The 15,197-nt window shown below is 39.5% G+C and overlaps 1 protein-coding gene across 1 annotated transcript in view; it reads left to right on the top strand.

Annotated features, from left to right (window-relative positions):
• The window catches only part of GPALPP1 (GPALPP motifs containing 1), a 31,303-nt gene extending 19,015 nt beyond the window's left edge, over nt 1-12,288 (top strand). The window contains exons 5-8 of the mRNA XM_018556605.1: nt 2,928-3,080; nt 4,884-5,048; nt 10,010-10,108; nt 12,000-12,288. Of these exons, the coding sequence (XP_018412107.1) occupies nt 2,928-3,080; nt 4,884-5,048; nt 10,010-10,108; nt 12,000-12,218 (636 nt within the window). The 3' untranslated portion in view covers nt 12,219-12,288. The remainder of the gene's footprint in view (nt 1-2,927; nt 3,081-4,883; nt 5,049-10,009; nt 10,109-11,999) is intronic.
• The last annotated feature ends 2,909 nt before the right edge of the window (nt 12,289-15,197 follow it).

Raw genomic sequence — 15,197 nt, 5'->3', positions numbered from 1 at the left:
GTTGTCAGCAGCAGGGGGTGCCAGGGGCATTACAGGATCTACTGAGCTCTGCTGAGCTTCCACAACAGCTGAGCTCGCAACAGGAAGATCCCTGCTATCATCCCTGGTCAATGCCCGACAGCGTGGGACCCGAAGCAGAGGCAGGCTCGTGGACGTGGCATGCTGGCTGTGCCCGCAGCAGGCAAGTTCTTACAGGGAATCAAATTGGGGCTTTGACTTGGGCAGTCCATCACCCTCTATTCCTTTGATTTGAGCCATTCTTAGTGTGCCTCAGATCATTACTGCGTTGCAAGACTCATTTTTGGTTCAACTTCAGCTTTTGGACAGATGGATTCACATTATGCATTATATCAAAGTGTGCTTGATGAGAATGTATATATGTCTTCATCACTGCTTACTGCCCAGACCCTGGACCAGAGCAACCCCACACAGTATTTCCACCAGCATTCATCACAGTCGTTATAAGGTTCTTCTCCTAAAAATAATTTCTTAGGTTTATAGTAAACATGTCTACTGTTGCTGTGACTTTTTGAATGGTAAGTCTTCAGAACATTACTTCTGGGTCTTTACCTATATGTCCTATTCCATAATTGTTTATTGAGGTTTTAACTAGGGCTGGTAATGTTTAAAATGTTTGTGTTCGATTAATCAAAATTTTTTAAAATCGATTAATTTCGATTAATTATAATGCACATATACAGATCCAACTACATTGGCCTATACACATACAGCACAGCAATGAAGTAATAAAATGAACTAGGATCACAGTAATCCAGCACGTTATTAATCTCACGTGCCCCACTCAATATGGCCGCCGCTTGAGTGGGGCAACTCAGAATAATAACGTGCTGGATTAGTGTGATCCTAGTTCATGTTATTACTTCATTGCTGTGCTGTATGTGTATAGGCCAATGCCTTGGCTGGCGCTCGTGCAGAAAGTTTCTTGGGCAAACTCACCGGCCCAAGTGGCTCCGTCGGCTAACGAAGGGGGGAGGAGTCCGGCGACGTCACGGACATCGACGTCACCGGACTCCTCCCCCTTCCCTCCGTTAGCCGTAACGGACATTGACGTCACCAGACTCCTCCCGCCTTCCCTTCGTTAGCCAACGGAGCCACTTGGGGAAGGGGGAGGAGTGCAGTGACGTCGCCAAATCGCCGACGGGACTCCCGGAAGCCGGCGGAGAGGTGAGTGTTTTCATTAGCATCAAAATAATTTTAATCAATCAAAAAGTTTAACGATTAATCGAGAAATTAATCTTTAATTTTCACAGCCCTAGTTTTAACAATGTTGAATACAGAAAATCGCTAAATATGTATACTGCATTCACATGATTTTGGTGCACGTTGCAGTAAATGGAACATGGGTGTACATAGTATCAATGAGCCAGGTGTTTTAGGGGGGCTGATAGTTAACTAGGCTATGAAGGCCAATGGAAAATAATTGCTTAAGATTTTAAAAATTCAAGAGGTGGCAGTTAAAGTTTGTGGGAAGATGATGTGGATCCAGTAGGAACCTGCCTTTCAAGAGAAGAAGATTCAATCATTAGATATCATCCAGGATACTCTGGATCTAACCTCAAGTAGGTCCACCCTATTGGAAATCCACACTTTTGCTGTAGTCTGTTTTAGTTGCCATGAAGATAAACGACATTAGTTTAAACTGGGAGCGTGTTGTTCCTTCTGGTTGCTTTGAAAGCAGCGCCTCTTTGGTTCATCATTAAACTTTTGTCAGAAAAGTGTAAATAATATACTAGAAGTATGTGGCTAAAGAGTATGTGCCACCAAGCAAGTCAACCAAATGGTGCCAATTTAGTCCCAGCCCCAAAAGCATTTTGGAGTAGAGTTTCTAGTAGTTTCTAAGGCATTGACATTGGGTGAGCTTTTTTATTTTTGGCCACATTTGGGACCAGTATTCTATTTCTAAGTGTCATCCACGTTCTTCCTCTCATTTGGACTTTACCTGTATATTCAATGGCAAACGTTATTTTTGCTGTTTTTTTGGACAGAAACATGTTTCTAATTTTTTTTTTAACACACTTATGCAGGTTGAATTGGTGCAATCACTTTCTGACTATACATGCATGCACTTTTACCCCAACTGCTGCAAGAGTTACCTGCTTACCCTGCATTTTGAGTTAGCAGTTGTTTGAAATCTATGCCACTTCTAGATTATTTTTCTTACAGCTAAATGAGTGGCTATATATATATTACCATTTTGGTACATTATAGAGATATGGGCAAGACACTTGCAGTCTATAAAGTCTCACGTCTTGGTAGTCAGGGGAACAGTTGAGAATTATGGCAGGGAGCTCTCACTAATGGAAATATCCAAGACTTATATAAATCCAGGTGTGAGCAATAACTAAACAATCACTTTAAGGTAGACTGACTCTTTAAAGTAGACCCATCATGATATAATTAGGCAGGCTGCTATTGGTAGCTTTCTTCCGAAGCTGTCACACTGTATTTGACTTCACTATTTCGGAATCATTGACCCAAAACATATGCTCAGCAAATGGAAAGTCGCTGAAATTCAAGATTCTTTCTTTATACTTTGTTCTTGGTCTGTGACTTAGAAAATAATGATCGGAATAATAGCATTTTCTGAAGTAGAGGTCCACCTATTTCTCTCATGACAGTTTTCCTTTAGTAGTGTTCTTGCTGAACAACAAGCATTTTGAATAATCTTCTGTATGAACAAGAACTCTGTAGATATACACAAAGTAGCAGCAATAATGGCAAAATCCTACATGGGGAAAATAGCTAAGTAGTGCTGTAAATTATTGTCCCATCTGTTCACCTTTTATTATGCATTCAGACATGCATAACACCTTTCTGTATAATGTACTTTTTGTGCGGGTGATAACTGGACTTAAATTCAGCACATTAGACTGAAGTTTGTTTTGAAGTTTTTGTTTTGATTTTAGTCTGAGGACAGTGAAGAGGAGGAGGATGATGATGATGAAGAAATTGTCGGCCCACTTCCTGCCAAAGGCCCTATTCAGTCGACTGTTGCTCAAGATATTGAGCACAGAGCTTGGAAGATGAAGCAGAAACTCGCAGCAAACGATGTAAGTTCAGTGATTTCTGTGTCTCAATATGAGATTAATATTTCCTGTTTCTTAAATATATAAATATTAAACAGCCCCGATGCTGGCGACGTACACTGTACGTCGTCAGTCACGAAGGGGTTAAATAGGATTAACACCTTTTCTGGTGCAGTGTGTCATTTTGAATGGCACCACAACGTAATAAAGCCAGACAGCTCCAACGCACAATACATGGTAACACTAAAGTGCATTACGGTGGGCTGTCTTGCAAAAAATGGTGCATGGACATTCTGTTTCATTTGAATGTTGCTGCCTTAACACACATGCTTTAACACAACACACCAGATCTGAATGAGCCCTTAGTGACCACTATACAGTTTTGTTATATTACAGCATGATTTTAATGAATACTGTACCTATGAGTGATGGCACATCTTGTAACCGCTGAACAGCCCCAAACTGTTCATGGTCCTCATGTGAGTCACCATTAAATAGCCTTTCAGTAGATCGACACTAGACTATCTGAATGCTCACCCCATTAGGTATTAACCAAATAAAATCTGGCTAAATAATATGATTTCTTTAAAATGTGCATTACTTGTAGCCTTTGTATTTGCTTTTGCCATATTTATATTAATATAATCAACCACCACTTGTTATATTTCTGTTTGCCTCACAACTTCAGTAAAGCTGATAGCTCTTGCCCCAGGACAAAGATGCACACCTCTTGTCTCCAGATCCTGAACAGCGTATTGGTCTGTTTTGAGATCCCCATATTGTCAATTTGCTACATAATTGTCTATAATAAAACCATGCCATTTGGAGATTAAGGCTAATGACAAAATGTCTATATAAGGGCATATTCAACATGCAATTTAAAATGCAACCAAAATGTTGTTACTGATAGCAGCCAGTCATACTTTTACTAAAGTCATCCGAATTAAAGGATGAATTCCATTCTTGCACCTTTTCATATGGTTACTGCATGCAAATGAATAAAGAAATTATGATCCTAGTGCAAAAACCGTTCAGTGGTACTGAGCAAGCAGATCTTTTGATGGCTTGCTCTAGGAGTGCAACCAACTAATCGATAATGAGAATAGTTGTCAACTATTCTCATTATCGTTTAGTTGGTTGGATCCCCTAGCTCGCTCCTCCATTCTAGAAGGGAACAGCAAGCAGTGGGCTGGTGCAATAGCCAGCAGGCTATTGGCTACTGCAATTTGAAATGGCCAATAGCAGGCTGGCTATTGCACCAGCCCACTACCTGCTGTATTTACATTCAGCTGTCGTCTGCGGAATCTTGACACTGGCATCTGTCATTCCCTGGCCGAAGCTATTCAAGCGCCATGTGCTTACAATACAATTATTTAAAAAAAATTAAAATAATGATGGGGAAAAAGTAATTTTCAGTTTCGGCCTGACAAATTCTGCTGCGGGGGGTGTTGCAGTGCTATTCAATGGCACCCCAAAAACGCCTCCCACCCACAGTGTGATCGCCCTCGCGCTGGAATGCACAGTACCGTGATGCCATGCGTTCCATTGCAGTGCGATTGAAAAAATTGTGCATGCAGTTTTATTCTGAAGTAAACTTTGTAACAGTGCATTTGTGTATTTTATTTTACATTTAAGGATAGTATTTTTGGATGGTTGACATATATTTTTGTTTTATCCGATCGGAAAAATAATCAGCCAACTAATCGATTATGAAAATAATAATTTGTTGCAGCCCTAGCTTGCTCACATAGACATCAGTTTGATGTAACAAGATACTTGTCTCTGATTTCTAGCTAAACATTTGTAGGTTCAACTTTACTGTATGTTTCTTTAAAGGATGGCCCTATAAACCCAAGCAGGGAGACATGGATGACCGAGCTGCCTCCAGAGCTAACTAACTTTGGACTTGGCCCAAGAACATTCAAGCGGAGAACTAATGAAAAGACTGGGGATCGGTCTGAGTGGACAGACACCCCTGGTGACAAAGAGAGGAAAGCAAGAGTAAGTTCTGTATAACAAATTATTGTTTTATTAGCAATATATAGTATTCATTATTTCATTTAGTACACTATATCAGTCAATTTCATTCTCTGCTCCATTGGATATCTGAACCTTATGGGGGTAATGTAAAAACATTTTGCACATAACCATAGGTTTCATCACTCGGCAAGGCAAAGAATCTGGTTGCTGTGGGCAACCATGTTTTGTAAATCAAAGTCACTACAACAGTCACCTCCTAAAATGAATACAGATCAGTGAAATCAGGACCCATATAACCTACTAGTAGGAGTTTTACGTGGTTGATGGAGGAGAACCACCTGGAGAATGTGCAGTGCATGAAAGTTAATCCTAACTGAACCCAGAATTGGCTAATTACTGTACCGCTCTATTCCAATACATATAGAGGGGAATTTATCAAGACTGGAGCAGTTGTTCATGGCAGCTTCTTGCTTTCATTTTAAAATCTTAACTAAACAAACTGAAGATAGAAGCTGATCGGTTGGTTGCCATGGCAACTGCTCTAGATTTTGTCTGCTTCAGTTTTGATAAATTCCCTCCCATAGTATTTTTATCATCTGGAGCAAAGAAGATATTCCTATATTCTCTTCCGTTCATTGAAAAACACAGCAGAGATCATGAATCTTGTGGGACAGGATCTCCTCAGAGATGCCCTGGAAAAAGGGGTCCCCAGCGTGGGTGTACTCATCTACCCCAGCAGTAGAAGCCTAAGATTCTGACAGGCTTATTACCCCTCCCTGGCCCAGAAGAGTTTTCTTTAGTTACTCACAGGGCTCAGCCTCTGAAGCCAGATGCAGCCTGACAACGGTCTGTCTGCAAGCTTTAGACATCTAAGTTTACCATGCTTTCAATTAAGTCTTCTTCAGCATTAGGAAGCACCCTCATTTTCAGAGGGTCTGCTCGCGCTGTGGACGTTCGGACAGCTATTGGCTGAGGTGCTAGTTTTCTGGGACTATTGGCTAACTTGTTTGCAATCTTCCAAACATCAAAAGTAGAGCATCTAACCCTTTTGGCCCTCAAGTCCTTTCCTGCTTATTTGGACCAGAAGTTCTGCATCAACTCCTAACAACAGGTTGTCTCTGCCTCATTTCATTAGGGAATCATTTGGGCTGTGGGGACAATGCCTAGTGCTTGTATTTCCTTTTTCTCCACCACTCCAGCAATTTACTTTGTTCTTTGTTAGTCTCCAGCATATTGGGTCCTGCAATTCGGTCTTTCTCTGCACCCTGGGTGTTTATCAAGGTGCTTGTTTCTGTGCTAGTCCCTCTATGCTTTTAGCGAATTGCTCTCTGTGTTCTTAAGTATTTGTGCTTCTAGCCTGGATTTAACACAGCTACTTGCTTCTGCGTGTGAGTTTTGGGATTGCTGGTAGCCTCCATCGAGGCAGTCCCATATACAGTAAAACAGTAGAAAGGCATCATGGCACACTCACAAACCAGCATGTAAAACAACTTGTCTCACCACTAAGGATAATAACAGAGGTTTGGATACACGTCTTCTGCAGAGGATGTGAAAGCCGCACTGCCGCGCCAAGGCACCTCTTATAGTGCGGTCCTAACTCTAAACTATGAGAGTCTCCATCTTGGAGCACATGGAGGCAGAAGATTTCAAATTGGGTGCAGGTTTGTCAGGAGGAAGCCCGGCCTCCTTTAAAAGCACAGAAACACACAAGGAATCCCTCACATCCCAATGGCAGCTGAGAAACCCCATGCGTCGCTGCACCAAATCGGTCAAGCAAAACAAACGACAAAGTCCCATATACAGCTCCAAAAAGGTGTTAGTCCAGGCCCTGCTCAGACTGCTTTTCATTGGCACCTGGGCCAGGTTGTCCCTAGATACAGTCTCCGGAATCCCACTCTGGAACTAGGGAGGTCCTTTTCTTTGGTCACCTGTAAGCTCTGCATTACGGATATCAGTCTGTTGGACTGGGGAGGTCTACAGGACACCTCATCAGTGCAGGAGACTTCAATGCTGGTGGAATCTTGCCACGGACACATCTTTCACTAGAGAGGAACCAAATGTCTCTCTGCGGCAGAGAGGTGCTGTTTCTGTTTAGGCAGAACTTCTCATTCTAGCTTGTCTCCCCTTTATATTCTGGGCATAGGTGTTTGGCAGATAGGCTATCTCAGTCGGCAGCACCTGGATGCCGTGCAATGGTCATTGCTTCCGGAGGCGTTTCATCACACTGATTGGTTACCGATCATTAGTGTGGGCCTGATATGTCAGTGACAGCCATGTTTGAGACCTTCAATCCAATCATCCATGCAAAGAGTCAGCTAGTACATCTTAAAGGAAAGATGTGAGCAATAACCTATCCTCTGCACAGGGCATCATTCTAAGGAACGTTGAAATGGGTATTGTGGGAAGGAAAGGTTTGATCTCTGGTGTGCCGTAATCATTTGTAGCTGTATTGGTTAACATGTAGTTTCTGTAGCTGGTTCCCAATGTTCTTGAAGGTCAGTTGCTGAGCTATTGAACTCCTGAAAGAGATTCTGTTGGTGCTGCAAAATCACCCTCACAGCTTTCAGAAATAATGATAATCCCCCCCAAAAAAATGTTCTCTTTTTATTAATACATTTCTATGCTCTGTATAGCTAACAAGCTACATTTTATCAAACAGCCATCCGATTCCTGCAGCAAAAAGACTAGGAATAGAATACCTACATGCTCCGTACAAGTGCATATATACATTTTGTAATGGTACAAAATAATGTTCCCTCTTTTAACAGTGCTGTGGTGCATGGATAGCAGCAGTTATTTTCCAACAGAACACAAAGCAAAAATTCTATGCTCTTCTTTTCATCATATTGAAGTCAAGGAATCCACATGTATTTTGATGTAATTGGATTCAATGAAAGAAACTGACTTTCTGTATCAAAATATAACCTTAGACGAAGCCGACTGACAAGTGCTCATTAGAATCAAGAGCTGTGATTAGTGCTTCTGAGAACAAATGTTCAATAAACTCTTTTTCAGATTAAGATGGACTGAAAATAAAATACTGCTTGAGTTGCCAGTGGTTTTTGGAAAATTAAGTTTGATATGAGAAATCAGTATGCATAAGTCTTGATTCAGACTTACCCAATAAAGCAATGCAAAGAGCAATGAAAATGTACATTCAAACTGATCCAATAAAGCAATGCTAAGAGCAAAGACAATGTTTAAAGTATGGCATCCTTCGACAGACCGTCAGATTTGAATTACGGTAGTCAAACAAAAGAGCAAAGAGGATGTGAAGAGATGCATAACAATCATTTGGGAATCTTTCACTTCTCTAATTACAGTAAACTGAAATCTGAACGTTTAGAATTGCAAAACTAAAGTGAACTAATCTAGTCTGAGCTATTTGCTCTGCTTTATTGAATAAGGTTTTCCCTTTGCTGGAATTAAAGTGGCACTAAACTCAGGCGTTCAACCTTAAAAATGCATTCAAGTACCTTTTAACTATTAACAACAATGTATCTTATTTGGGTATCACTCAGCTGTAGATCCTTAAATCATCTCTGAAGTGGTGCTGACACTGTCCTTCCTTCTGGAGGGTGGCTACTTTTTGTTTCCCATGGTCCCTGTGTGTGTAGTAAAGTAGTCACGGCTCCAAGCTCACTCCCATGATGGACTTCAATCACAATACAAATTTATAAACTAAATGTGAGATTGTAGTCCATCACAGGAGTGAGCATAGAGTGGTGGCTACATTACAACACACAAAGGGACCATGGGGAAGAAAAGTAGCCACCCTCCAGAAGGAAGGACAGTGTCCTGCAAGAATTCAGAGATGATTGGATGATCTACCGCCGAGTGATACACAAATAAAATCCAAAATGTCCCATTGCACTCCTGACCGGAAAAAAATATCCCCAAGCAATGGGCGGGTGCGGCAGTGACAGCAGACGCCTCCACAGATAACAATAAACCAATAAGAAGTCACTCGCACTCCAATGTAGCTTCCACTCCAACCTATTTATTTACTAAAGGGTGCAGCGTTTCCATTGCAATGTTATGGAACCAAAGAGTTCCCTTCATCAGGTAAATAGAATAGGTTTATTGATACACAAATAAGATACCTTTTTGTTAATAGGGTACGTGAATGTATTTTTAAGGTTTAACTCCTGAGTTTAGTGTCACCTTAAATGACTTCTCTAAACTCTAATGATATTCAACATAACAAAAAAGTATTTCTCGATCTCTGAAGTTTTATTACGTGCATCTGGTATTGTATTGGTAATTTGGCACAAAGCTGACCTATAACTTTAAATAGGCATTAAAAACTTAACCGTGGTCTTACAATACAAAATATGAGCAGGAAGGTATTTTTTTTTTCCAAATTAAATCTTGTGTGTCTGTCTCTTGCCTTCCTCGCCGCAAACTTCTTTACACTGAGCTGCAATCCTGTACAATTCTGGCATGTGCCAGGATAAACTAGCTCCCATGGACATGTGCTGAATTTAAGTCCTAGCACACTGGCCAATCAAGACAGCCGATGACCCCACATCTTGAAAATGTCAGTGTGTATGATGCTGCAAAAAAGCTCAGTGACATTGCATCACAGGAGCAGAGGTGAGTATTTGAGGACTTTACTTCCAGTCTAACAACTTTTGCACATTATTAATCTGATTTTTTTTATTTTTTTTTAATAATACTGTAGCTGGATTAAATTGTGTTTTTTATATCTGCCTGAAGTTCAGCCTTAAGCTTTCTTTTTAAAACTTTATTATGAGGCACTGTTAACTTAATGACTTGTTAATGCATTGTAGCATCTATCACATTATAGACATTGTTAGAAGATGCCCTACAGGATTTATGTTCATTCAGGAAGGCCAGACGGTGTGCACATTATTATTATTATTATTATTATTATTATAATAACTGTTTCATAGTCCTTAGGCAAATAAGCCACTGTACTGTACAGTTGTTCTCTTAACCTACATTTCTGACTTTTTAAGGAGAAGCAGGAGGGCAAAGTTTCCAGTAATAAAGGTGAAGAAAAGCCACAAGTATCAGAAAGAGACAGAAGACTGGCAGATAAAGTATCCACCTATAATGTAAGTTAATGTTGATATTGTGTGCCATGGCTGTTTTGTCCTGTAAGAGGAATGGTAAGAGGAAGTATTGTCAATTAGTCGATTAGTTCGAATCGGATACATTTTTCCTTTTTTTTAAAAAAAATTTTCATTATCTAAAGAGACCTCATACGTGGTCTTTTGTTTTTTAGTGAACATTACAGAGGTGGACTATTGCCATCTTTATCCACTTTGCAGACTTCCCCCACACCCCCTCCTTTCACACAGTCACATATTTATTTATATATTATTGCATCGAAACAGGGTTACATTTTACAATTGGTACTTTACATTGGCAGCAGTGTTAGTCTATACTCTCTTATCGCATAAAATGTTCACCTTAATGTCAGATTTAAACATTTCAACCAAGCCTAAGACTTATGACATGACATACAGTGTATAGGGAAGAGTGTTATGGGTTGTTTTTTTTGTTGTTTTTTTGAAAATTACCACAATCTTACAATAAAATTGCACTGTAATTGTCACATATTTTAGATTTAATAATTAAAACTGGTTCAACTGTTTCAAGAGAGCCCCCTAAATATCAATATATATGGTTCCCAAACAAACCTTTTTTCTATTAAATAGGTACATAGTTGAATTTTAGAATATTAGTTTGAACTTTTAAGCAAATAAATATTGATATGTAAACATTTTAATAAGCAACAGCTTCGTCCCAATGTAAGAAATTGAAAGGCTCAAATAAAAATAAATGATTCTATTTAATAATAATATATGATGAGTAGATTGGAAGAAATATGATTACCCAAAAGTATATATGGTTGCCACAGACGTGAATAGAATTGTAATTGGGCTTCTCTGAGACTAGTGTAAATAAAAGGAATTAGTTTGTTAGCATGCTAAAATGCCCTGCAGATCTCAACCCTTTGTTCTCTTTGAGATCAATGGGCACCTTGATCTGTTAAAATGTACAACTGGGCTTACACCAAGTGGTATTCTGGGAGTATCCATTGGCTTAGGAAATGAACACAAGATAATATGCATATATATATACCCTTCTTAGACAAAATGGAGCCAGCCAGGTTATGGACAACTTAGGTGTTATTCGATCAAAGGGACTTGAGCTGCCATCCAATCACTATCGTGAGATAGCTCTGATTAAGTTTTGTGGACCAATCAGGGATTTCTAATGATAGTGAATGGGTTTAGTTAGAATAAAGAGGCAGAGGCCCTGAGAGGAAGGAAGCCATTTTGGGTGCGAGGCCCAGCTGAGAGGAAGCCATTTTGGGAACCACAGTCCAAAACCTGTATAAATCTTCCAGGATGGGTAATAGCCGTACATTCAATTGACAAGTTATGCCCACCAGTTTACAATATAATGCTTGTGTTGTAGAGGTGTTGGGTTAGTGTTTTCACTGGTTTAGTAGTGTTATTTAATATTGTTGGTTTTCTATTGCTGTACTAGTGTTCCTGTGGCAGTAATCTTTTCTAAATGATTTGTTCTTGTTATTACTGTTCCATTCGCTTTATCAATACTCAAGCTATGCGTGTTTAAATTCCTGTTACAATATATTATTTTAAACCTACAGTTTATAGTGTGTGTTTTTTAGCTGACCTGCTCCTCTCGAACAGTAAGAAGTGGATGTTAATAAATAATACGGATATTATTTATTATTATTCATATTATTATTATTCATATTATGATTAGTTGAAATCACCCCCATTTGTCTTACACCAAAAATGACAGAAATCTGCCCAAGACCAATAATCTTCCTTTGTTCTAAGAACTGTAAGAATTAACATTGGCTATTTTCTCCATAGCAAGAGCAGGGCAAACAATGAAAGCCAGTATCTAGTTGACAGTGGCAGCACCTCCAGGTTATGCATTAACACTGATATTTTTTCCCATCAGGATACAAAAAGATCAGAATCTCTCTTAGATCTTCACCGGAAAAAACTGAAAAGAAAAGCTGAAGACGATAAAGATAAAACGAAGGAGAGACAACCGTTTGACAGAGAACAAGATTTGCAAGTGAATCGCTTTGATGATGCTCAGAAGAAAGCTTTGTTACGGAAATCCCAAGAGCTGAATACAAAATTCTCACATGGCGGCGGCAGTATGTTTCTTTAAGTAGACAGTACTGCACGAATGAGAAAATGTTATTGTATATGCACAGAAATGCCGTTCTCTTCATAGTCCCGCTTCTTTGAAATCCAGATATCACCCATGCACAGTGTCGTAATGAAATCTTTGCTGTATCTGTGTTTATCTACTGCACGTATTCCTCCATTGATTGCAGCTGATATACACAGGTAAAGCCTGATAAGTTACGACCTGTTCAATCTAAAGTGTGATCCAGAAATTACAAATGGGAACTGTGTTGTAAATATTATGGTACTACATTTTACCTACCAAGATGCACATTTTAACCATTACCTTACAATTTACTGGCATTTTTAAGAGTGTGAAAGTTTTGTTGTCATACAGTAAAATGTCCACTTTGGACTTTTTGTCTTTTCATTTTTGCTTTAAATATGAAATGGACCAAGATCTACAAATATTTGCTAAATAAGCTATGGCAGTGTATTTGAGTTTTACTCTTTATATTTACCATCCTTGAAATGCAATCTTTCCATTGCTGTGCATATTTAGGTAGCAATAAAGAAATTACTTTGTGACTTGTTGTTACTATTGGAAGCTACGGGGCTGTCATTTTCATCCTTTTGTGAATGGCTAGATAAGCATGCAACCAACAGAGTCTATTACCTATTCAATGTCAATAATGCACTAAGTAATTGAGCAAGAACAACTTTAAAGTAGAATCATGGCTAGGCTATGGACAATAAACTAATAACATCTTTGCAAGCATTAAAAATGCTAAATAGATTGAAAAAAAGCCCTCAGTGACCTATCTAGTTGCAGGCACCATGGAGTAAATCATCCTATAGTTCTAAGAGAGATTTGTTTTGGGTTTTTTAACCATCCCTGCAGTGAGTTGGCTGCCTGGCCACCTACCAATCTGTAATGTAATAACATAGCAGGTACACAGGAAGTTGGGAGAGAGCAAGAGGCAGTGGCCCAACTTGAATCTTTACTGGATCTCTTGTGAACTTTAAGGATGAGTTGCTCCACAGTGTCTTCAGCTAGATAGGTCAGTCGGAAATGTTTTAGCTTAATTACTGCTTCTTAAGAATATTTAAATGCTTTCATGTAAAACTGTGGTTAAGATAGGGACATTCAAGTCAGGTTACTACAAAACATCAAATCGGGACTCCCTTGCAATAGAAAAGGTAGTATGCTCTACTTTCTGGCAGCTCCCACCCCCTATCTCCCGCAGTCTCTTCAGCATTCAACACTCCTTGGAGTGTCCCCACAATCAGCACATTACAAATTAATGAGCTGCCTTGATGCAGTAAGCCACAACACATGGTGTGAACCGTCCCTTAAGAATTACACATTAATCAACAGCTGTGTACATAGAACACCACATCTATGACCAGGCTACAGTTTTTTCTGTGTGTTGTGGACATGCACTAACTTGTGAACTGTAACTTTTTATTTGCTGTATTTTTTTTCGACCTTATTTCATAAAATCATTTTATATTCATATAAAAGTTCATGTTTGTGTGCGTGGTTTTTTTTGTTTTGTTTTGGCCAGAAAACATGTAATGGTAACTGGAATGTTTTCTTTTTTACATAGATTTGAAATTAAAATAAAACACGTGAGACATATATATTTTTTCCTGTGTATTTTTTTAATTTCATAAATTTTTTTTTTCTTGAAATGTCGTCTGATTTATGAATATTACAAATGTATTTCACAAGTACTTTATCCATGTAGAAAGATAAAAACTATTTTTCAAAGAAACTGCATGGAAATGATTTTAACAAATCATTTTCAATAAATAAGTGGTCCATCAATAAAATATTCTTTTCATAGTAAAGGAACAATTGGTCATGGCAGAAAATGTGACAAACTCTATCTTTTCCTTTGTTCTGTCAAAGTCACTTCTGTATGGTCGATCCTTGATGAGCGAAGTATAAATCGAATCATTCGTATAGTTGTTTATCATTAATAGTAGTATGGCCATGTCACAGATCAGCTGCGGAGCTGATCTGTGTCTTACTGTTTGCATATGTTTTTTAGCCTTTTGCTGCTGTAGGTCTGCTGGCACCTGTGGTTCCACAAGCTTGTGCTCTGCTCTTGCTGCACTGACTTAGCAGCTATGGGTGTCGCCCGCTTCACCTGATCGTTAATATACCGTCCTTTCTGCTACTTCCTGTACAGCCTCCCATATGTCTCCCTATTTAAATCCCTCCCAGACCAGTTTCTGGTTGCTTGAGCAACATTTGTTCCCGAGCCCCTTCCGTGCAATTATTCCTAACCTGACTTCTTGTGTACCGACTCGGCTAGTTCTCCTGACTACATTTGTCTGCTGCCCGCCCTGACCTTGGCTCGTTATCCGTCTCTCCTTTTGCTCCATCCATCCGTGTCTGCACTGTGTCTTCTGGTAATCTTCACACGAGCAGGGTGAACCAGTGGGTCGTGACCTGGGGTCAGCATGCAGCTAAGTCCAAACTCCCGCGAGGGGGTCCCTGGCAGAACACCGGCTGGCACTTAGATTCCACGCCCTGGGGGATCCTGTGTCACCTGCTCACCTGTGGGCTCACATCAGTAGTACCGTGACAGGCCAGCATTAGGAACACACATATACTTTATTACATTTCTTAACAACTTGAAGAGAATGCATATTGGTTTTAAACATATTCTCTTTTATTATAGTCTGCATTGGAAAAAAAACAGTTGTCATTTTTTTGAAGAGTAGGTATAAAACATTACATTAAATATTTTGCTTTTACATATCCAGCCAACAGGTTGAGCTTTAGGTTCCTCTGCACGTATTACATAGCTCAACCTGAAATGTACACTCGTATGTGAATATGTCAGAACAATGACTCATGCTTCTCTCTCCTCCTCTCGCTGTGCATTTACTGAAGGTTTCAATCAGAGCCAGTCTTTCAAAGGAAACATGCATCTTCTGATGGGCACTATTCAACTTTACTTTGCACTGTGAAAATACCTCGTATAATTCACTGGCATAAGCAAAC

Source organism: Nanorana parkeri, unplaced genomic scaffold (genome assembly GCF_000935625.1).
Source record: "Nanorana parkeri isolate BGI_ZX_2015 unplaced genomic scaffold, ASM93562v1 scaffold243, whole genome shotgun sequence".
Taxonomy (NCBI): domain Eukaryota; kingdom Metazoa; phylum Chordata; class Amphibia; order Anura; family Dicroglossidae; genus Nanorana; species Nanorana parkeri.
The sequence above is the reverse complement of the archived record's forward strand: the minus strand, read 5'-3'. Positions and strand labels throughout refer to the sequence as shown.